This window comes from Pezoporus flaviventris, unplaced genomic scaffold, assembly GCF_033815535.1.
Source record: "Pezoporus flaviventris isolate CSIRO_AGI_PZ_B2104156 unplaced genomic scaffold, CSIRO_AGI_Pfla_v1 ptg000023l, whole genome shotgun sequence".
NCBI classification, from domain to species: Eukaryota; Metazoa; Chordata; class Aves; order Psittaciformes; family Psittacidae; genus Pezoporus; species Pezoporus flaviventris.
In genome coordinates, this window is record NW_026892571.1 from 9,247,237 (window position 1) to 9,270,492 (window position 23,256).

At 58.1% G+C, this 23,256-nt stretch overlaps 1 protein-coding gene across 1 annotated transcript; it reads right to left on the reverse strand.

The window, feature by feature from the left end:
• Positions 1-720: 720 nt before the first annotated feature.
• AFAP1L1 (actin filament associated protein 1 like 1) lies at positions 721-22,990 on the reverse strand. Its single transcript, XM_061456655.1, has 19 exons — positions 22,866-22,990; positions 9,731-9,859; positions 9,135-9,218; positions 8,731-8,831; positions 8,473-8,584; positions 8,006-8,104; positions 7,149-7,360; positions 6,642-6,821; positions 5,930-6,016; positions 5,488-5,581; positions 5,194-5,346; positions 4,568-4,779; positions 4,123-4,268; positions 3,647-3,725; positions 3,429-3,534; positions 3,065-3,229; positions 2,668-2,846; positions 2,285-2,413; positions 721-1,893 (listed from the first exon to the last, which is right to left on the reverse strand). The coding sequence occupies exons 1-19, from the start codon at positions 22,879-22,881 to the stop codon at positions 1,870-1,872; spliced, it is 2,307 nt and encodes a 768-aa protein (XP_061312639.1). The 5' UTR covers positions 22,882-22,990; the 3' UTR covers positions 721-1,869.
• Between the last annotated feature and the right edge of the window lie 266 nt (positions 22,991-23,256).

Below are 23,256 nucleotides of genomic sequence, written 5' to 3' on the forward strand. Positions count from 1 at the left end.
ATCCCCCAAGCGGTGGCGGTGTGCCTTTGACGGGTCAGTCAGAGGTGGGGAGGGATCTAACGGGAGTGTAGTGACAACGGGAGGGGAATGGCTTTAACCTGCCAGAGGGGAGACTGGGATGAGCTCTTAGGCAGGAGCTCTTCCCTGTGAGGGTGCTGAGGCGCTGGCACAGGGTGCCCAGAGAAGCTGTGGCTGCCCCATCCTTGGCAGTGTTCAAGGCCAGGTTGGACACGGGCTTGGAGCAAGCTGCTCTAGTGGAAGGTGTCCTTGCCTGTGGCAGAGGTTGGAACTGGATGAGCTTTAAGGCCCCTTCCAACCCAAACCAGTCTGTGATTCTATTATATGCCTGTAGTGGGGTCCAGCTCCAGTTCTGCCCACTGTGGGCACAGGCTCCTTGTCTCCTTAGTGGGAGAGGTGAAACTTGGAGAAGAGGGTTTTCACCCTTTTCTGATGGGAAATGGGGTGGTGCAGCTGCAGGCCTGGAGGGGACAGGAGCCGTGACAGCCAGCACAGGGAAGCTGATAGGAAGTACAAGCACATCAGCAGGGCTTCTTGCACCTTATCCCTGGGAGTGGGCAGCCGGAAAATCCTGGCTCTGAGCTGACAGTCTGAGATTCCCCCATCCTGGCCCCTGGCAGTGCTGCAGGGGTGCTGAGCCCACCCCATTCCCCATGGAGAAGCATTTTACCCACCCTCCCCCTAGAAGCAGGGCTAGGGCAGGCAGGCCGGTGCCAGCGTGTTTATTGAAAGCTGCTTACCTGGTTACCAACAAGAGGGCTTTGAGAGAGAGCTCCAAAGGTTAATGGTGCAGCTGTTAGCATGAGTGGGTGACTGGCCTGCTCCCTTGTTCCCGGCACAAAAGCCTGGAACTTTCCTTTTCACTCCTATCCCTCGTTTCTGCCAGTGCTAATTGACCTTCCTCCATTTCTCTTTTCTGTTCCTCCCCTCATTTGAAAGCACCTTTTTTGGTCTTTTGTGTTTTGTTTTAAACTTCCCTTCACTCCATTTTGACCACATGCCTTGCCAAACTGTATCTGACTGCAGCAGCAATAGTGTGAATGCGCTGTTGGCTGGGAGACAGCCTTGTCCCTTTTCCCTGCTGCCCCCAGAAGCTAGCATGGGGCTAGGGAAGAGAGAGCCGGGCTGCCTTCAGCCTCAGCCCTTTGCAGCACTTCTAAGCTGTTTAGCAATGTTGAAGAGTGTCCATTGTTAATTTGCTTTCAAATGCTGACACTTGAGTTTTGTTCATTCCCAAGGGAAGCCAGCATGCCCTCACCCTTACTGCTTGCAAGACAAGAAGGAAATACTGGACAAGGGCATTTGAGCTTGAGATATAAGGAACCCTGAGATGAGATCCCGCAGACCTGGGAGCAGTGAGCAGGGCAAATGATCGGCATCTCCAAAGTGTCCGGTCCTGAGCAGCTCATGAACTCCAACATTGAAGGGGGCAAAAAAACCCCAAGTCTGTGGTCACTTTGAAAAGCTTTAGACTGGCTGCCAGCATCCCCAGGGTGGCACACGCTGATCCTGATAAATCACAGTGCACGCAGGCAGTGCCGACTGACACCCCTCTCCTTCCTTATGCATCTTGTGCTGAACTCCTGCCCCAGGGAGGCTCCCCCAGAGATGGGTTTCCCAGTAATATGTGACCCTGATCCAGAAAGGACTCCCCTTTCCCCACCCGCCTCCCAGATCCCCCTCCCGCCCCTTCCCCATGGTTCATAGTGTTGCCCACGAGGCAGATGGTGCTGCAGTGGTGGGGTGTGGGACAGCGTCTCTCGCCCCATGTGCCTTGGAGAAAGGGGGCTTGTAGCTCTTCCATGAGCCCCAGTGTCCATTGGGGCTTGGCAGGCATTCCTGCAGCCTGGCTTAAGTCTGCTTCTTTTCCCATTCCTGCAGAGAAAGGACAAAAAGCAGCGGATGAGGAGACATTGCTGGAGAAGTGAGCACTGAGCTCAAGGGCATCCCTCCCTTCTGGGGGCTTTGGGCCAGTTCAGCATCTTCAAAGGCTGGGGTTACTGCTGCCTTAGGCATTGTAAAAGCAATGCTCTAGCCCCTGCCACCCAGCCTGCACTTCCCAAATCTCCCTGCAGGCTGGGATCATGCCAGCAGTGAGTGCTTCTGAGCTGGGTCAGCCTGGCTGCAGGGGACCCTGGCAGTACCCTTTGCTTTTGGGGTACGGAGCCAAACCCCAATCCCCCAATTTCACGATCAAGCAAAGGGGACAGGGCAAAGGCTGAGATTTCCCATGGGGCCAGGGAGGAGAGGGTAAGTGAAGCAGGACCTTGGCCTTCCGCAGCACGTTCCCCTTGTTGGCAGGGATTATGGAGGGACTTCTTTTCCTCAGTTCAGCTGCACAGTTAACAGGGACCAGGTGCTCAGGGGTGCTCCCATTTGGCTTGTTTGTAGCTTCCTGGAGAAAAGAGGGAGCAAGAAGGACAAGGATTTAGGAGATTCAGGGAACAAGGACAGTCAGGAAGAAGAAAAAGCACAAACTGTCTTGAGGTCAAAACTGATGTGACCAAACCTAACCGATGCTTTGCTTCCCACCTGTGTCCACAATGAGACAAAGGGGCAGGGATATCCCTTCTTCTCCATGTGCTGCTTCCCCCGCCACCCAAGCACCACTGCTAGGGGAAGCTGGAAGCAGGAAGAAAGGATGCATACCCCATTCTCAGCCTTGCTGGTCACAGCCAGCCCCAGGGCCGGGCCTCCCGCCAGCGACTGCTTCAGCCGCTCCTTAACTTCGGTCAGCTTCAGCTCCAGATCGACGCGTCCCTCCTCCTTCTGCCGGCACTGCTCCTCCAGCACCGCCACCTGCTGCTCCAGCTCCTGCAGCTTCGGCCCTGCTTTCACAAGCGCACCAGCTCAGCTCCTTTGCCCAGGGATGGAGAAGCCAGCCATCCTCCTGGGTTGGGACACTAGATGGGGCTGCCAGCCTGCCAGCGGGCTGCAGCCAGCCTGGCTCACAGCCACAGTGCCACCACCAGCCCAGTGTCCCCAGCTCTGCGCCACAGTGCCTTCAAGCAGCCGCAGCTGCAGCACTTGGATGGCACCAACCTACCCGTGCTGCTCTTCATTGCTTCCCGCAACTCTCGCTTCTCTTTCCGCAGCAACACCAGCTCGCTGCGGATCGATGCTTTCTCCTTCTCCAGCTTCTCCTTCTCTGTCAGAAATCGCCTGGCATCCTCCTCCGCCCGGTTCTTACCATACCTGTACTGGTTGGCATCTGCATGCCCAAGGAGACCCTGTCAGGAAGGCTCCAGGTCTAGCAGCACCGGTGGCAGCTGAGCTGGCGCAGCACAACCCATCACCCGTGTGCCAGAGCCGGTCAGCCCCAGCCTGGCTGCAGACCCCCTTGTGGAAGCAGCATCCCCTGGTCCTGGCCAGGGTCCCCATGGAGCTCCGTGGCTCAGGGCCCCACTCACTTGACGCGTGCCTCTTGACCTTCACTTGTGGGTCCACCCGCCGCGATTTCTCACTGCAGGAGGATGCATGGCGCTTCACCTGTGCGCCTGCTGGCCGCTCCTCAGCCTGCGGTGGGACAGGAGGACACCGTGCTGTAACACCAATGGGGCCGTCACAGAGCATCTTCTGTAGCCTGGCCACAGTGGTGGGAGAGGGCAAGCCATGGAGCCTCACCCACCTGAACCTTCTCATAGGGGACATCATCGTACACCACACGGGAGGAGTCTGGCTGGTGGTCTTGGGAGGAGCTGGCCCACCTGCAGGAGGAGAGATGGGGTATTCACTTCCATTTGCCAGCCCCACATTGAGCCATTTCATCTCAGAGGGATTCCCGCATTGCATTCTCAGCTTCACTCATGAGCACTCTGCTCTACCCTACCCTACTTACTCTGCCTTACCACACATATCCCTTGAGTCCTTCATCCACACTGATGAAACACTTTATGCTTTCCATTCCTTACAAGGGAAACTGCCCTGCTTTGGGCTGCCCAACCTCTGGGGCAGTGGCTTTCCCCACCATCACAGCACAAACAGTATCCCAGTCTAGGCCTTTTCTAGGGAGCACAAGGGGTGAGGATCTCCATTCCCAGCCCAATGCTCTGCCCCCAGAACAGCCCCTTGCCAGCCCACAGCACAGCAGGAGGACAGCCTTACAGGTAGGAGTGCCTCACAGCCGTCACTATGTTGGCAATGGTCTCCACATCCACATAGTCGTAGTGCAGGGCCTCTGGTGCTGTCTGTGAGCCCGTCTCCACCAAGAGGAGACCCAGCCAGCGGCCCAGGTCTTCGGAGCAGCTTGCCTATGGGGAAGAAAAGGGATTGGGGTGCATGCCAAGCTCCCGAACCCTTGTCCTCACTCTTGTCTCCCAACACAAAGCCCTGCTGTGGAGAAGCGCTTTATGACATGAAGCGTGTGTGCAAGACTTAGGAGGGTCCATATGAAAAAGCACACAGGCACATGGAAGAGGTCTCAAGACCCCCAGCCCTGGGCTTCCTTGACATGCAGGGGAGGGGAAAACACAGCACTGCTTGCATGCAAGTGGGGATCATCACAGGAGATGGTCCCCAACACCCCCTGCCCACCCCACTGCCTGCTTACCTCCAGCGCCACCACCTCCTGCCCGTTGCGAAGGATGCGGAAGGCAAAGGGGTGTTTGGGGCCCAGCCCCGGGGCCACCTCGCAGCCCCGGAGCACGATGGCATTCACGTGTGTCCGCAGGTCAGTGCGGTCCTTGTGGAAGTAGAGGGTGTTGCCCTTGAGGCGACACCAGCGCTCCTTCCAGCACTGGTTAACCAGGACACTGAGGTAGCCTGGGGGTGGTAGGGTCAAGGGAAGGGTCTCAGACATGGCTGCACGGAGATTACAGCATGGCTCCCTACTCCTTTGGTCCTTGTGTGCCTCAGTTTCCCCACAGAGAGCCATCAGGAACACCCTGGTTCCAGGTGAGGTGCCAGCTCAGTGCCACACAGTGACCTAAGCCTGTTTTCTGGATACAGGTAACAGTGGAACATGGTTCCCTGGGCATCACAGCTATTTGGAGAACTGGGACTGGGCACCATTTCATAGCCTGAGGCATATCACAAGCCTGGAGCAGCTCCATGCCCTTGCCCCCACCCCACTGCCCCTTTACCCCCTGCCTGCCCCCTATAGGGGAGGAAGGATGCTGCTCCCCACCGCTCCAGCCCCACATGAGCCGAGCCCTCTCTGCCCCAACCCGCACGAACCGCAGCAGGGGATGTCCTCCTCGGTGGAGGAGGTCTGCGTGTCCTCGGGGGAAGGCTTCTTCTTGGAGAAGCTGATGATCCTGGTGATCTTCTTCCCCGCTGCGCGGCTCATCGAGCCCTTCAGGTCAGCCAAGCCACTCTTTTTGCCCTTCCCTGGAAGGAAGACAGGGTAGCTGTGTGCCCCTGGTGCGTTTCATGGCATCCACCTCACGGGGAGAGGATGCTCTCAGCTATGGAGCACACAGATGACCCTCAGCTGGGGGACAGTCAGCACGGCTGGGGCAGGGACTGTACCATGCTCGCCAGGCTCTCTGCGCACTGCTGTGGAGCTGGTCTCACCCGTGGCCACACTGTCTGAATCAGAGGTGTGCTTCTCCTGTGACAGACGCTGCGGGAGAGCAGAGCAGGGACCCTGTCAGCAGCATCCCCATCAACAGCATCGCCCCTGTCAGCAGCATCCCCCCTGTCAGCAGCATCCCTCTGCGCTGCCCCCAGGCAACAGCCACTACCAGCCTTTCAACCCTCCTGCGCAGGGCTAGGATGTGTCATGGTACCAGGTGAGTGCTGTTCCCCTTCCCCAGGGGTACAGAGCCCCATAAGCCTCACAGAGCTGCTGTGAGGATGAGAAGGATTCCTCGCCCAGCGCCAGGAGCTCGGTGTTTCCAGCCCCGCATTCCCCAGTCTTGGCCACAGCAGCCCCATGCAGCACTTTGGTGAGGTGGTTAGAAGCCATCACCTTATCCAGGTCCAGCTTGCAAGGCATCATCGGGGAGGTGGGGGCTTCCATCCCGCCTGCAGCCGGACTGCTGGCTTCCTTTATCACCTGCGGAGACAGCCCCCAGCAGACACTCAAAATGGACCCAAGGGACAGGGCTTCTTCCTTCCCCTTGGCTCAGCATGCTCCCATCTTGCTGCCAGTGCGAGGCTGAACCCCTGGGATGTATCCTGTTCTTTGCAGAACAGGCCAGCAAGCCCTGCTGAGGGCACCAGCCCAGCTTGCTGAGGTGTGACCCACACCTTGGCCCCTCCAAAACTGCAACTAGTTTGGCAGATTTTGGCAGAGACTTTGGGAATCTCTGTCAATCAGAGGCGAGGGCCGTGGGTGCTGAGCCACAGTCATCCTGCCAGCACAGGACACCCCAGGACCCCCTGTTTTACAGGCAGGCACAGCGTGGCTGTGTAAAACAACCCTGTTCTCCCACTTGTGGGGTAACAGCGGGGTTTGTGGTGAGCTCAGAGGCTCCTTTCCCACCATGGCCCCCGCCTCCTGCCCCTGAACAAAGGCAGGAAAGGGCCATGGGGAAGAGGAGGGGGAGAGCAAACATCGGGGGCTATCAGCACCGGAGACGCCCCGGTCCTGGGAAGCATCTGGCCAGCCCCCCAGACGATAAGAGATGGGAGCAAAGCCCCCTTCCAGGGGGGCAAGACCTTTCCCAGGGCTGTGGTACCTTCAGCCACTCCTCAGCCTGCTCCTTGCTCTGCACGGCCAGCACCAGCGCCTCGGCCCCCGGTAGCGAAAACCGCAGCTCGTGCTTCTTGCGCCGCCCGTCCTTGGGGACGTAGATGACATTGCAGGAGCCCAGGGGCACCTCCACGTGTGGCTGACGGTCCTTGGAGCTCTTGTAGCACTACGGGAAGCAAAGGGAACTGCTCAGAGCCCAGACGCTGGCAGAGCTGGGGTTCCTCTCGGGTGGCACAGATGGAGATGGCTCAGTCTCTGCACCAGCCTCAGTGGCAGAGGGCTGCAGGATGTCCCCTCACTCCATGGGGTCCCAGAAAGGGGACTCCTCCTTTTGCTAGTAATAGAAGCGAGAGCAACTTCTGCATGTGCTGCAGGGCAGTGGCAGCCTTGGGGCAGGGTCTTGGCTTGGATAGTGCTATTCTTCTTCAGCTTAGACACAACCACCCTCATAACCCACTGACAAGTTTCTGTCCCACAGCAGCTCTGGGCTCACCAGCAGTTTGCTGTCCCGTATGATGGTGAGCTGCTTGGCCCACTGTCCGAAGCGCTTCTTGCGCAACAGGAAGGCACAAATCCTGCAGTCCTTCACCAGGTTCATGGAAGCTTCCTCTGACGGCCACTGGTGTGTGAGCTGCTGGCTCTTCGCCTCCTCCTCCTCCTCATCGTATGACTCGTAAGAGCTGCTCATCGCATCCGAGTCATTGACTGGAAGGAAGCAGGCGAGTCACCCCAAGTGGCACCCCAGGTCCTGCCTGCCGAGCACCCCTCCACACTGCTCTGGGGCAGAGCCTGGCCTGGGTGCTAGAATGGAGGGACTCCATGTCATTCTCTGCAAACAGCAGTGTTTTGACCCCAGCAGTCTCCACTTCCCTTCCAAACCAGGCAGGATGCTCATGGGCTGCAGGCCAGTCCCAGGTGCATCTGTTCAAACCCCTGGGATGGCTTATTTCTGTGTGAGGCTCCAACTTTGAAAGCCTGGGTTAAACCTTCTACCTGCATCAGAGCATCCCGTGCTGGCCCTCTGCACACACCTCCCACACAGGGCATGGAGGAGCAGGGCTCTGCACTGGTGTCTCAGACCTCCTCTGCCATGGCCAAGGCAGCTCACACAGGTCATGAGAGCTGCACAGTCCACCCCATGGTGGTGATAGACACAGCACCAGTTACATCCCTTCTGCAGCACAAGGGCTCTGCTGCCGTGACAAACAGCACCACACGCTCCTTGCTTTTTTGGCCAGCACACTCTGATATGAGAGGTTCTCCAGCCTCAACCCCACCGGCCACCAGACCAGTGCTCAAGCCCCATCTCAGGGCTGGATTTCTGCTGAAGCAAGGGCACCAGATACCTACAGGAGGTTTTCTGCTCCCCGTTCATCCTGGTGACAGGGTAGCTGCTGTCTGCATCCTCGTAATAGCCATCCTCGATGGAGTTGGGGGGGCTGGAGCTGTCTGCAGAGGAAGCAAGGGGCAGCAGGGGCTGTTAGAGGGCTGACAGGGGCTGTTTTCCCCTGAGGATGCTCTGAGCAGGGAGCTGTGAGCCAGGGCAGAGCAAAGCACAGCTTCCCAGGGCATCATCACCGGCTCCCTGTGGATCCAGCCTCTCCCCGTCACTCCCTTCCCCATCAAACCAGAGCGAACAACTCCCTGCAATAACAGCACAGCAGGATGGGAAGGGAACAAGACAGGATCAACGCTGGTGGGAGCAGTAGTGCTTCCTTCCCCAGGACGAGCTGCCAGGCAGGCAGGCAGGGGGTGCAGCGGGCAGATTTTGGGGCTCCCCCCCCGCCTCCTGCACCCCGGCACAGAGCAGGACTCACTGCGGGAGGTGATGTACTCGGGGGCCTTGCCAGGGCCCAGGGGCAGGGCTTCCTCGTAGTAATCCTCAGGCGGGGGAGTGGTGGGCAGTGGTGGGGCAGGGTCCACAGGAGCCTGCGGCAGAGACACCACTGCGTTAGCAGAGCGGGTCAAGAGGAGTCCCAGTGGTGACACGGGACAGAAAGGGGTCCCAGCCCTGGCCACCGCCACCTCCCCGTGCGGGTGCAGAGCAGATCTCATCGGGGCAGTCAGGGACTCACAGGTTTCGCCGTCTGGGTCCTCGCCAGCTCCTCCCCTCCAGCACCTTCACCGGTGTCCCCCTCCTCCTCCTGCATGTCCTGGAGGTCCCGCAGGTCACAGTCTGCCCGGGGTAAGTGAGAGGGTGAAGGGAGCAGGAAACCCCAGGGCTGCCCTCCCCAGCCATGCCTCCTGGGACCCCCAGGCAATCACCCATGGCCCTTCACTGGGAGGGTGCTGGCTGATGGCATTGCTGGTAACAACTGATGGTGCACGGACCCCAATGGCCAGGCCCCAAATAGCGATGGGGGAGTGGGAGCAAGTGCCTGGGGTGATGATGCCCACACTAGATACAAGGATACAGCTTTCACCCTCTTTCCCCGGGCACCCCAATAGCCCTGCCATCAGCAGGGGCCCCAAGACATACCAAACTCCTCAAAGAGAGACTCCACGAAGCTGGTACCGTTGCTCAGGGATGCTGTGTTGACATACATGTAGTCCACATCCTTCCCTGGGAGCAGAGGGATGCTTTCAGCCTGGGGGTGGCTGGGACAAGCACTGGCACCCTTCTTCCCCACAGACACCAGCCCAAGGACACAGCTCAGCTCACCCCACCATGCCATGGGGCACCTCTCTGGAGCAGGCACCCAGGAATCCCCAGGAGGGCAGGAAGATGGGAAGGCTGTGAAGCCCTGGGTCCTCCTGGCCTTCCCACAGAAACCCTTGCACTCAGCAGGCAGGAAGACATCTGTGGAGAGCTGCTTCCGCAAGGACCAGCCCCCTGCAGCCATGGCAGGGCTGACACCGGCCGCTGCATCCAGGGCGGAATGAAGCTGGGAAGCAGGACCAGGGAGCAAAGTGTCCCGAGGGAGCTGAGCATGAGCTGGGCACTGGGCACAGAGGCAGAGCACTCTTGCCATGCAGAACGTGCTCCTGCCTTGCGGGGGATTTGGTCAGGATCCCTCTGGGGCAGCCGCCAGCCCTGGGGACAGACACCAGGCACCACAGGAGCGGGACACAGACCTGCAGGCGGCTGCAGCTTCTGCAGGATGGTGGACACGGCCAGCTTCTTCTCCTGCGTGGTGGCACTCAGGTACTCATGGTCCAGCAGCTTGAGCAACACGCTGAGCTCTGGCAGGAGCTGGTCCAGCACTGGAGAGAGCAGGAAAAAGCCCGTCAGCCAGGTTGGTAGCGTTAAAACCAGGCAGAAGGGGCTGAAACGTATGGAAGGCCCCAGGATGTGGATCTTTCCCAGCTGGCCCAGCACGGCTCAGGCGGCATTTGCTAATGCACACGTGCTCCTTCCACACACAAGCTCTTCCACCTGCACGCAGACACCAGGATGCAGCCTGCTGAGCCTGTGAATGGGAACGCCAGCTCTGCATGCTACTGGAAAAGTATCAAAGGGCTGAGGACACATTTTTCCGTGCAGATAAAACTACACCTCTGTCTGCCTGACACCCATCACTGCTGTTGGTACCCCCTCGCTGTGACGGGCCCTGGGTGGTGATGAGGGAAGGAAGGAAGAAAGGAAGGAAAGGAAACCCAGATGCCATCTCCAGAGCCACCTGGCAATGCCACCTCCAGCTGGGGGACATTCATATTCCTCTGCTGTGCTCAGCCCACCTCCACATGGTGCCCATACACAGGATAGAGCCTTCCTCCCGAGGCTCACCAACAGCAGCTCCTCTGCCCTGCTGCCACTCCTCCCCTGTATCATCCCAGCTCATCCACCCGACTCCATGCATGGAGTCACTGCCCCAGCTGACAGTCCCTTCCCAACACAGGCACTTGAAAAGTGCTTGGGAGCATGGGGGGGGCTCTCGCCACCCAGCTCTATGCTGCTGGTCCAACACACACAGCCCAAGATGCAGCCAAGAGGGTCAGAACAGTGGAAATCTTGGCAAAGAGGAGCTGCACCAGAAGCCACAGCTCATCCGCTTTCCAGTGTGTGGGAATCATAGAATCAGCTAGGCTGGAGAAGAGCTTTAAGATCAAGTCCAACCACTAGTCCCAGTACCCACCAGCTTTTGGGCTGCTGCTGCACCTGAGCACAGCATCATCCCAGCAGACAGAAGGGAGACAGAGAGAGCCCAGCAAAAAGCAGGAAAAGAGAATTTGCCACCAATCACCATCACAGGCACAACACAAAGTTCTGGGTCTCCTTTCCGATGTGGTGATTCTTAGGCTATTTTTTTAGCACCCAGTAGCTGTGGGGTTACCCACGCAGCAAGGCTTCAGAAAACACTCGGGTATTTGCATATCAGAGCATGGCTACATAATTTAATCACTGAAAGTGGTATTTATGGGGCTGGCAGTGGCTGACCAACACATTAGCAAGGGATGGGAAGGATGGGGAGGACCTGAAATCTCTTCTGAGCTCCCACACTCCCAGTTCTGCAAGTGCACCACATCCTCATCCCAGGTCTCTTCCTGTACCAATCTCCTCTGAGCAGGATAGGACAGAACTGAGCTGAATCCCAAGTCAAGTTTCTGTTTTACCCGGGACCATGGGTACACCCAGATGCCCAGGGTAGTCCTGCAGGATGCAGTGCCTGCTGGAGATGCATTGGAGAGGCCAAGTTCAGAGACGCCAGCAAACATGCAGCCATGAGGCCACAGAGGGAAGGATAAAGCTGTGATTTCTTCCAGTGGAAGTGTGAGCAGGATCCCTTCCCTTGGCAGCAACCAAAAGTCATCATGGCACAGCTGGGGCAGCATGCAGCTGGCCTTGGGTCTCCAGGGACAGTAGGAGAGGCCAGAGGTGATTGCAGGGGCAGCTTGGATTTGCTGACTGACGGAGATGTCTGGCAAGGAGGGGAGAGAATGCCCCAGGAGTATGGAGCATCGGGGACACCCTGTCTGGGCTGTACCCATCCCCACCACCGGGTACTGGGATCCCACAGCAGTGAGGGCTGGCATGGGGTGTATTTCCCAGGGGAAGAGCACAGTGCTGCACTGCTACATCTGACGGGATCCTCATCACTCATGCTCTTTAAGGGCCTATGCTGGGCCCTACCCAACCACCACATCCACCCTGCCCAACACCCATCCAAAACTGGGCTGCTATAGTTTGACCCAGGAGTTTGGGTGCCCACCTCCTACCCATTGAGCCATGGCACAGAGCATGGAGTGATTCTCCCAGGACTGGCAGGAAGCAGACTGGCACTGCTGCCCCCAAAGCAGGGACAGTGCAATCAAACAGAGTGCTGTTTTCAGCTGAAGGGAAGCCAAATGTGAGTGGGTTGATACAGATCAGCACCCGGCCAAGATGAGCCCCTGGGCAAGGAGACAGCATGCCCAGCCCCAAATCCCTGCCTCCCCAGGACACAAGGCAGGATGCGCCTCACAAGTCTCTTCCTGCCGCCCCAGCCGATGGGTTTCTATCTCCGCAGACCTTCTGCTTCCTCCTCCCTCCCCAGCGCCAAGCTAAACAGCAGCCTCAGCCCTTTCAGCAAGAGCAGCTTTGCCAGCGCACATCTCCTGTGGGCAGGCCAAAGCAGGACAGGTAACCCACAGGCGGGGAGCAGAAGCCTCAGCACAGCTCCAGACAGAGCTGACAGCATCCCCCAGCCCATAGGAAAATAGAGGGCAACCACAAGGGAAGCGGGGGTCCTGCTCCTTGGGCTGGAAAAGCATCTCACAGCAGACAGGCAGCCACAGGATGCAGGTCCTGCTGATGCTCTGCTCACTGCCGCTCTCCACCATGCACCTCCTGGGGTGGGGACCTGCTCTGCCATGCAAGAACCTCATGCATGGTGATTGAGGGTAAGCACTGAGTTCTCATGGCCCTCTCTTTGCCCCTCTGAACAGGCAGGGAGGGAGGGAAAGTGCTCCCTGGGATGTCTGCAGAGTGCAGCACAGGCAGGAAGGGAGCAGGTTCCTGCTCAGCAATGTGGTGGTGGTCTCCAGCCCAGGTCAGATGCTCTCCCCTGCAGGGCTTGACAGGGCAGGGGACTAGAAAGAAAGCAGATGGGACAAAAAGCAAGATGCTCCCTGTCCACCCAGCACCTGCAGGCATCTAAAGAGACACCCATCTTCCTGCTGCCCCAGCTCAGCATGCTCTCAGCTAACCACAAGCTCCCACAGAAGAGATGGGGACCACGTGCACTCCCTACATCAGTTTCACAGAGCGCATGGAAGCCCTGGCCATGGTGGTCACCAGCACCCTCATCCCCTGCCCTGTGTAGGACATCTCTCATCACAGCCACCAGCTCTTGTGTCAAGGCTTCAGACCAGCTGAGGGCAAAAGAGCAGGAAGGTTCCTATTAATAGTGACAAAGCAGGCAGCAAGGGGACCCTGCTGCACGCAGGGAAAGAGAGTGGCTGATAAGGGAGGCTTGCGGCCAGCATGGCAGGCTGGTGAGCACATCACAGCGCCCTGAGCACCCAGTGCTGAGCTGGGCACACAAAGCAGGGTGAGCACTGAGGGCTCCTTTGTTCCCCACAGCTGAGCTGTCCCCTCCATCTCCCTTGTTAAACATCCTCCAAAACACAAGGCAGTAAAAGAGGCCTGCAAAGCAGGAGGGTACAGAGCTGCAGAGCTGAGCCCCTGCTCAGGGCCAGCAAAGGAAGGGAAGGAATTCATTTCCTACACTTGTTAGACTTTCAGCGTAGATCAGGTCAATGGGGCGGCTACAGGAAACAAGGGGAGATTGCTCCGGGCAGGAGGGCGATGGGGACTGATGTGATTGACCCATAGTCACCTAGTGAGCAAGGAATGCACATTGCTTCTGCAATAGCCACTGATGGGACATGGACACCTCTGGCCTCACACCCACTTCTGGTACTGACAAATGGCTCCCACCTGCTTCCTTCTGCAGCTTCTCCTGCAACTGACATCCTGTGGGATCGCACTGCTTTGCTGGGATCAGGCTCTGGACACAGGCATCCCAACACAGGGAGCGGTGCCAGCCTCCCCTCCCAGGAACTCCCTCCCCTCTATGCTTGCAGCGTGTTGCGCTGCGTAGTGCGATGGGGAGATGTCAGTGAGGTCCCTGAGCCTGGGAAGGCCAGGAGCCGGGGCAGCAGATGGCTTTAGCATTAACTAACTGGGGCTGGATGGATTGGGGCAGCCAGGGCAGCTTTGCTGGGGTGGGGTGAGGCAGGGAACCAGCCCCAGGACGCTGCTGCTGTTCACAACAGGGCAGTGTTTGCTCTGCTGCCCTGGCAGTGGTACCAAGCACGATGCTGGCAAAGGAGCTGCGTTTCCTCCACCACCCCTCTTCACCCTGCACCCAGGCCAGCTCTATTTTTAGACCCAATGAACAACTCCCCCCCACCCCAGAGACCTGTTTCCACAGCACAGAGATAAGGGTCCAGGCACAGCCTGCAGCTGCAGAGCCCTTCTCCCCCTCCTCGGCCTCTGCTCCATCACAGAGCAGGAATCAGGTCTTGCTCCAGCAACCTGCAGAGAGGAGGAAGAGGAGGAGGAGGAAGAGGCTCTGGCCAAGCCAGAGCAGGAGTTTCCTGGTGTTCAGACCCAGCTTTTGGAGGGGGGGAGATGAGACAATGGATGTGGAGTTGTCACCCCCAAGGAAAGCAGCTCTGCAGCCTGAAAGAGAGCCCCGCGGAGGGGAGAGGCTGTTTCACAGCACCATAACGCTGCGAGGCTGCTGCAGTGGGAGGTGGATGGGGACTTCCATCCTGTGGCCGCGGTTCTCCTGTCCTCCTCCTGCCCCCGGCCACGCTTCCTCCCGCGTCAGGTGAAGGCTGGGGGCGAGGGGGAAATCGGATGCTGGGAGTAACCACCATTGTTTGTAGCTAAAATAAAGCCCAAGCAAAAATAAACCCTTCCTGTTGGCACGGGCGGGCCCTGGGATGCTCTGCCTGCTGCGAGGCTGCTTAGAGCCATCAACACCGCTAAACAAACGTTTATAGCTCCTGGGATGCCATCAATCGGTGGGGTGTGGGCCAGGGAAGGGGGCACAGCAGGGGACACCCCAGCCCCAGGAGGTCACCTGCCCCATGGGACAAACAGACCCAGCGCTGCTGGGGAATTGCTTGTAGCACACAAACCGCTCTGACCTCTCCCTGGGCTGATGTTGACAAGTGACACCCAGGCACCGGGGTGTGCCTCCATGCCTCACTGCCTGTCCCAGCACAGGCTGCGGGTATCACCGGAGGGGTGATGCCTTAACTGGCCGTTGACAGTTTCCGTCCACCGCGCTGCTTCCCACCCCAGCAGGGCTAGCTTTCCCCCACCACCGCCCCTTGAGGAAAGCCGTGGCCTCCTGAGCTCTTAGCTGAGCTCCCGAGGCAGTTCCTGTTCCCGTTCCCATTCCCAAGGAGGTTTCTTTCTGATGGGGAGAAGGCAGGCGCGCAGCCGGTGAGGAAGCGCCTTGGCGGGGGCAGCGATCCCAGAATTGTTCCTTTGTGCAGGAGCAGGACGCACCACTGCCTGCCTGCTCCCTGCCTGCGGCCACTGCTGCTCCGGCGAGGGCACAGCACCCTGCCAAGCAGGCAGGGGAAGAAAGGGCAGCGCTCAGCCCCGAGAGGCAGCAGGGATGAGCAGGGCATCCCTGCCAGCCAGGCACAGCCTCCTGGCCAGACATCCAGCTGGGTGTGGGGCAAACTGGGATGACTGGGATGAGCTGGTGGGGCCAGGAATACCAGCCTGGAAAGTACCTCCTGATCCCTGCATGGCCGTGGCAGCAGCTTATCGTGCTCCAGCCCAGAGGGTATTTAGGGAAAATCCAACCATTAATGATCACACTTAAACTCTGGCAACATCCCATAACAGTGGAAGATTTGCTAAGGGGCTACTCAATGGACATGAATCATCTCCTCCCTGGAAACAAGGGCCCCTTGAGTGGGGCGGATGGGGGGAGCACGTCTTCATCCGACAGTGTCAGCAGGAGCCTGAGAGCTTGGGGCTGGCTCCTCCGTGGCCAGGAACCCTCCACCCTCCCAGCTCTCCGACTGCTCCAGCCAGTGCCTCTTCCCACCCCTCGCTGTGGTTAACCACCTTGCTGTTAGCCCCAGGAGCCGGCAGCGTCCCTGCTCCCCCTTGGCACCACAGCAGCGTCCCCAGTGCTGTGGAACAAGGCGAGCTCAAACATTTTGTCTTGTCCCCCAGACTCCCAGCACCTCCCCGCTGCCTCCCCACAGCACAGCCCGCACAGCCAGGCTGCATCAGGCAGGGACACACATCTCCTGGGATCTCAGCATCCTGACCCCACGGTAACTAATATCCTTAGCTGATAACCTTGGAAAATCAATCTCGAGACATAAATGTGAAACCTGCTTGCTCAAGGGGGCAGAAGGTCCCTCCCTGTTCTCCTTCCCAGCGCAGACTCCCGCTGGCTTCTCTCCTTAGATGAAGGAGCCCACGGGGTTTGTGGGGCCCCTCCATCCCACTCCAGACCTGCGAAAGTGGAGATGAGCAACCAGAGAGGTTAAATAGCAAGAAAGCTGCCCTGGCTGTGCCTCCTTCATCTGTGGCCCCATCTGCTCCAGATGCACACCCTAATGCTGACAGCAGCACGGGAGGGGATGCCTTTCCCAGCACAGCTCCAGCTTTCAGCAGTGCTCATGTGAAGGGTCCTGTGTCTGCCCCAGTGCCCTTGCCAGCAGCAGCTCCTTTCCCCAGTATAAATAGCCCTGCAGAAAGCCTTATCGCATGGCCTGGCTCCCAGCAGCTCACATCCCAGCAGAGACCAGCCAAGCAGCAAGTCCAACCTGAGGCCGGGCAGCAGAGCTGTCCTTGCAGCCAGGCTGTCCCCAGGCCCTTTAATCTGTCCCTCTGCACAAAACGGGTTTCTCAGTCCTCGCCACCACCCAAAAGGGGAGAAGAGCAAGGGGAGCTGCTCTGCCCAGCACACCCAGCCAGGCACAAGAGAAATGGTCACAGAAGACTCCCAAAATCCCCATCCTAGTGCACTGTTTTCTAGAGGAGAGACAGTTTCACATCCTCACTGTCTTAAACTAGAAGGAGTTCTGAATAGAAAGATGTGTAATTACAGGCTGACAGCTTGGAAAGGGCAGATTATCACCTGCATTCACGCCCCTGTCAACTCACACACAGCAAAACCCCTCGCTGCTGTGGGGCCAGTCAGGCCTCTTCTGTATGTAAGCAGATTAAAGGAGGAACTGGAGAACAAGGGGATGGTGGTGGCTCCCTTCGCACCCAGCCCTGTGCCGGCAGCGCACCCCTCACAGCATGGCCCATAGGGAAGGGTGCAGCTCTGCAGCCCCAATCTGGTCCAGGCTTTCCTGGGGATGCTCATACTCAGAGCATGGCTGTGAGTGGAAAATCAACCCCTCAACAGCAGCAACTGCATCTCCAGGGCTCTGCTTGGTGTCATCTCCCAGGGAGTCCCCAACAGTGCCATGAGGATTGAAAGCCTCTTGCTGGACTGCAGGGTATGTCCTTCCTCGCAGCAGCTTGTATCAGAGCAGCTCCACAAGTGGTGCAGGTAATAATTAACAGCCTGATTAAATTACCCACAACCATCTCCTGTGACCCAGGCAGATAACCACTCTCCAGCACCCCATGCTGCAGCAGGACTTCTCCAAGGGCTGTTCCCCCTCCACTGATGGCTTAGCAGCTCTTTCCTCACCTCCTGGAGAGGACTGTTTGCTTTAGCTCACCGAAGGCAAACTTTACCCCTCTAAACCCAAACAGGCTGCATTTGCCCCCACCCCAGAGGAGCAGGGGTGGTTTCTCCATCGCCCTCTTAACTGCTGAGCACAGCAACAAGTCAAGCAAATAAAAGCACCCAGGTGAGATATCGCTGTGACCCTGCTCATGCCCCCAGGCAGTGCATAGGCAGCCTCCTCCCTGTCTGCTCTGCCCTTCATTCCTGAGGGCCTCCTAACCCCAGGAACAAGTTGTTTCCAGCCACAGCTCAGCCCAGTTAACACAATTAGCTCTGCAAATACACCTGGACCAGATTCAGTAGTTCCAGACTCCATTTTAAACCTCAGTGCCAGCCTCAGCGGGTGCATGGCAGGATGCTTGGCCAGACCAGCCTGGGGCTCGGAGGCTGCTGGCTGGAGAATACGTTTAAATAATGAATGAAAAAGAAAGGTTTGAGATGCCCTTTAAAGGAATAGTCAGACAGGGGCGAGACCTGCTGAGTAATGTATAAAGAACAAGCTGCAGGCAGAGGGGAGATGTTAGCATTAGTCAGAACCAGAATAAACTCTTCCTCCAACCTGAATTTTGGTGTCTGCCTTTTCCAAACACTCTGCAGTGCAGGCAGCAGCAGGCTGGCCTGGGCTCCCCACGGACACTGGGACTGGCCCTGGAACCTGACCACCCACTGTGGCAAGGAGAGCATCAGGAATCCTCCCCCAGTCACACCTCGCTGCTGTCTCAGAGCTGGGGGGACCTGAAGCTCTCACCTCTCTGCAGCCCTACGTCTCCACCAAACCTCAGGCTGCACAACAGCAGGAATTACAGCTAATTGCAGGCACCATGGTGGGAAACCCGCTGACTCAGCACCCCAATACTTGATAATGGCTCTCCTGTGGACATGCTCTCCACGCTGCCCTGCCTGTGGGCAGGCACAGCTATGTCAACACCCAGGGCCAGGTGGGTCCTTCAGCCCCCAGATCTCCAAAATGGACACCCCAACTCTCTGCATCCCAAAAGGCTTTTCTCTGTGTCCTTCCCCAAAACCAAGATCCAATACACGCTGGGTGCAATACCCAACCCGCAGGAGTGAGATGTGGGAAGGCTGGCAGGCCTGACACATCTTTCTAGAGGAAGAGTCACATAAGTGGCTGTGAAAGTGACTGGACCCTCAGAAGCATAATAGGGTATGAGACTCTCATCTAGCAGGATATGGGTGCAGGATTTGCCATAAGGAGCTAATGGATTAGCCACCAGCCAACTATGCTTTCCCAAATGCTTTCAGCCACGTTGCACAGTGCAAACCCCTCTTTTCAGAGGCAGTGAGGAGAAACCACAGACCCTCTGTGGGGGAAATATCTCCACAAAGTCGAAGGGAGACAAGCACACAGCACCCAGCCTCCTGTATTACATCCCTGCCCCAACCTGGCAAAGCCCAGGAGCTGTGAGCTGTGCTGGGCTTGAGTCCTCCCTGCCCAGCAGTGGAATTGGGACCCTCTCAGTGGCCAGCTCAGCCCTGTCCCTGTATTCAGTGATGCTCCTGGGCAGGCAGGGCAAGGCAGAGGGTGTCTGTGTGTGGGGCCTGGCCGTGCTGCCCCGGAGGACCCTCGGAGGGCAGGATAAGCGTATTTTCTCAGCTGAGAACAGCCCTTCCGTTTCCTTCCCTTGCCCAGCTCTGCCGGGAGCATCAGGTGCAGTAGCAAGGCCACCGGCAGACAGCATTTCCTACCCGCTTAACCCCTGCAGGGCAGGGATGGAGAGGCAGGAAAGCCAGTTTATCCCAGCAGGAAAGCCAGTTTATCCCGGCGGGAAAGCCGATAAGCTGGAGCACACGGGAAGATGCGACTGCTCTGGTTAATGCCGATGGCTCCATCAGTGCCAGGACTGGTTCACCAAATCTGCTTTTAACTGCAGGATGCAAAAGCCAACTATCAAACCTGTTGGTAGGAAATTCCTGGCTCTCTTCTTTACACCCTTAGTTTCCGAAGGCATGACACTGAGACCACATGAAATGGGAGGCTGCACCCAGTGGACAAGGAACCAAAAAGGGTTTTCCCGCCCCATTACCAAGCTGGATGGGTTTAATGTGCAAAAAAACCCAGAAGAAAGCCAAAGCCATTCTTTGAGCCACTCCTTCCACATCTCCTGCTAATTGCCAGTAATCAGAACATACCAGTCTCCCGGGGGCTCCCTCTTATCACTTCCAGGATCACATGTGCATGAAACACACTTCAAAAACAGAACAAGAAAAAAGCATTTTGAGCATGGAAACCCCTCGCAGCAAAGATCTGTTTTCGTTCTAAGCTCTTATGAAATATCAGTGTTTTCCCCTGCCTGCCAAAGAGCCTGCCTTTGATGCGATGGGAGGCATATCAGGAACAAAAATGGAAGGGGCTGCAGCAACCTTGGGAGGTTTCCAACCCAATTGTCCTGCTGCTGCCCTGGAAGGGTGACATTTAGTAGATACTTCACAGAATTGACAGTTGTGCCCTTAACTAAGGTTCCTTACGCATAGGAGGAGATGTGTGTTCCTTAGGAGAGAGCTTTGGCTGTGCTAGGCTAGATAGTAGTTGGTGTAGGGAAGGGTTAAGAGGACAGGACATGAGTCTGAGATGCCAGAAACCACTTCAAGCCTCTATGCTATTATCTCTGTCCCCAGCAAGTTACTTGGCTACTGAGCCACACGCAAAGCTTGCGTCAAGCTTAGTTTTTGCTCCCTGTGCTCCCCTGAAAAGCCTTCCCACTGCTGGGATGAGACAACTTCTTCAAAGCCTTAAACAGAGTTTTCCTGGGCTGGGATAAGAACCACCAGTCCGCTGCAGGCAGAAGGGTTTCAGGTACACGGGGGCTCAGTGCTGCTCCATAGCAAAGGGTGAATCAGCCTCAAGGCTCAGCACATTTGCACCGGAAAACAGCATTTCCAGGTCAAACGTGGAAAAGAGGCAGGTTTTCCACACAGCCCAGGACAGTCCCCAGGGCCCCTGGCTGGAGGACACTACCCGGCTGGGGACACCAGCCTGCTCTTCAGCAGCCCCTGCTATCACATGCACCCATGATGTGCAGGGCAAGTCCCTCTGGAGCAGCCAGGCTGGCTCCAGCAGTGATCCAGGACCTACAGCAAGGCTCATTTCCCTTGGTTAAGGGCAGCGTGGCACACAGAAGGATACTGGAAGATACAGGACAGATAACTCCAGTGTTGCCCTGCTCCACTTGGCATCCGCACCCTTGGGGCAATCTTCCCGCTGCTCTGCCCAGCACGCAGGGGCCTGGGCAGCCCACGGTGGGCTCAGCCCCTTCCCCACATGCTCCAGGCTATAAACAGGCGGTGGATCGGGGCAGCTGGGTTTCCAGCGGAAGGAATGGCTGCAATGCGGGGGAGAGCTCGGCACTTGCCTGGCGCTAGCAGCTGATCCCTGCTCCTCACCCCCGTCCACCAGGCTCCGTGCATGGATTCCTACTGCTAGGAATGATCCGGGGCTCCCTCCCACCAACCCCGTGGCCTCCCCATTCCTGTGGGCAAGCTGGAGCCAAGTTTATCCCTGACACACCTCTGCTGGTTTGCTGGATTTAGACCCCAGATAAGTTTGGTGCAGGAGCTAAATTCTGGCGGCAGAAAAGGTCGGGGAAGTGTCACTAATGAGGAGAAGCCGTGAGTGAGCACAGCCCTGCTAGAGCAAAGGTTCATGGCACAGATCACTTCCCAAACCACACACGCGTGTGCTCCTCCATCAGCACAACCCAAAACAGCAACACAAGCAGCCACTGGTGTGGAGCTGAGCCCTGCACTGGGAAGGCAGCAGGCTCAGGTGGAGCATGGGTAGAGATGGAGGAGCTGGCAGATCATAAAGCAAGAGCAAGGCAGGATACACACAGGGCCTGATTGGAGCTCCAGGTGAAGAAAGGGGCTGCCAGAAGGCAGGTAGAGGCTGGGAATAGGGCAAAGAGCTCCTACCCACCACAGATCCAGTACCCCTTGTGCTAGGTAAGGGAGCCTGGTGAGACCCCCACACCTCCCCTCTGTGAGGCACAGAGTGATCCAGCTATTCAGGGTGATGAACAGGAGGTTTACATTAGCAGAGAGCCATCCAGATACTAACAGCACCTCATTACAAGGACCCAAAGCAAAGCAGGCATTGCAGCCACTACCACAGCAGGCACCAATGAGGGGGATAAAACAGCACCAGTGGCACTCTTCTAGCAGGGTCAGCCTGCGGAACAGCTACACCGTGCCCTGGCCTGTCTTCATGGTGCTCCAGGATGGTTTCCATAATGTACCAAGCATCCCCTGCCTGTCCATGCAGTCTGGCTCCTGGTTTGATTCGGAGTGGCCTCCCACCAACTCGCACAGCAGGAGGATGGGAAGCAAAGACCCTCTGCTCTCCTCTCTCCCCATCAGTGAAGCCCTCCAGGACCCTGAAAGACAGCTCTGCCATCGCATGTCATTTGGCAACACTGCTTCCAGCAACAGCATCCTCCTTCAGCGCTGGCAAAGCCACCCTGGCTGGCTGGCAGGCAGGGCGAGCCACAGCCGCGGGGGAAGGCTGTCCCTGTCACCGTCCTGTCCCCTCGCGGGCTGCTGGGCACTGGCACTGCTCCCTGAGCACAGACACGGCGAGCGGCAGCCCAGGAGTCAAACTCCTAATAACTGAGTTTCCACTGCGGAAACGCCACCCCATCCTTTTACATCGGGAAGGGGAGCTCCTGACCCTCGGGTCCTTCTGGTGTTGACCCAGAGCTGCAGACTCAGCACTGTCTGAACCACCCTGGGACTTGTGCGTGGTCCCAGCCTGCAGAATCAGTGATGCCCCTGCCCTCCTCCGTTATAACTTTTGGCTGGTCCTTCTGTAGCACCTCTGAGGACTGGTTAAAGGCCAGTACCCCCATGCTACACCATGTCACCACCTGCAGCCCCAGGCCACTGTTCAGCAGGTGCGAGCAGCAACTCCCCCGAAAGTTTCCTCTGCTCCCTCCAGCGACCTGCGAGCCCCAGCAGAAAGCCCGGAGCTTCTCTGCAAAGTTGGCCCAAAGCCCTGGCAGGTTTATTCATATCCCAGATCAAAGCCCAACATCTACGTGAGCCCCATGCCATAGGCAGCAGGCAGGAATCACACACGTGGGAACGCAGCCTCTTCCCAGCAGGGTGGGGATCAGGTCCTCCATAGCTTTACGAGACCACCGGCATCCTCCCCAGCTAGGGAAATTCTGGATCCGATCAGCTTCATCTAGAAACATCAGCCACCTCCCTTTCTACGACCATAATTGCCCCTAACAAGTGCTTACACCCCATCAACTTGCTTTCAAGCCACTGGCTTTTCACCCATCTGACCAGCAAAGGGAAACTGGTACCAGTTTGCGTCCCTGCTGGCCCTGCCGGGTTGGTGGGGGGCAAAGGCACCAAGGGGACAGAGTCTCGCATCGATCCGGTGAGAGCACCCGCTCGGTTTGGAAAGGGATACGCGACCCGCAGCCCCCGGGACCCGCACGCGCATCTCCGGGCTCCGCACGCCCGGCACAGAGGGGAGAGAGGATGCACATCCCATCCCATCCCGTCCCGTCCTGTCCCGTCCCATCGCCCCTTACCGCTGAGCCGGTCCATGGTGCCGGAGCCGCGGGCAGCACCGGCCGCCCCGGGAGGCGCGGGCGGGCGAGTGTCACCGGGAGCAGCCGCCCGGTGGGGCCGGGTCTCGCCGTCGGAGCGGCCAATCGCTTCGTCCGCCCCTCCCTCCGTGCGCGGCAGCGCCGAACGCGGGCCCGGCCCCCACGCACCGCCCGGGGCTGTCCCCATCGCCGGTGCCCCCCCATGGGCAGCCCCGCACACACCTCCCTACACCGCCCAGGGTGCCCCGGGATCCCCGTGAGCCCCCCAAGCGCTGCCCCATACCGCGCACTGAGCACCCCGGCACCCGCAGATCCCCCCCGTATGAGTAGCAGGGGTCCGGAGTGGGTTAGTTTGAGCTAATTCCCCCACCCA

What these genes read in the sequence shown, in the direction of transcription:
- AFAP1L1 (XM_061456655.1), bottom strand. An exon ending in GGAGGACATCCCCTGCTGCG is followed by an intron (nt 4,780 to 5,193) that starts GTTCGTGCGGGT and finishes TACCACCCCCAG; the next exon opens with GCTACCTCAGTGTCCTGGTT. An exon ending in ACGTGCTGCGGAAGGCCAAG is followed by an intron (nt 1,894 to 2,284) that starts GTCCTGCTTCAC and finishes CTTTCTCTGCAG; the next exon opens with GAATGGGAAAAGAAGCAGAC.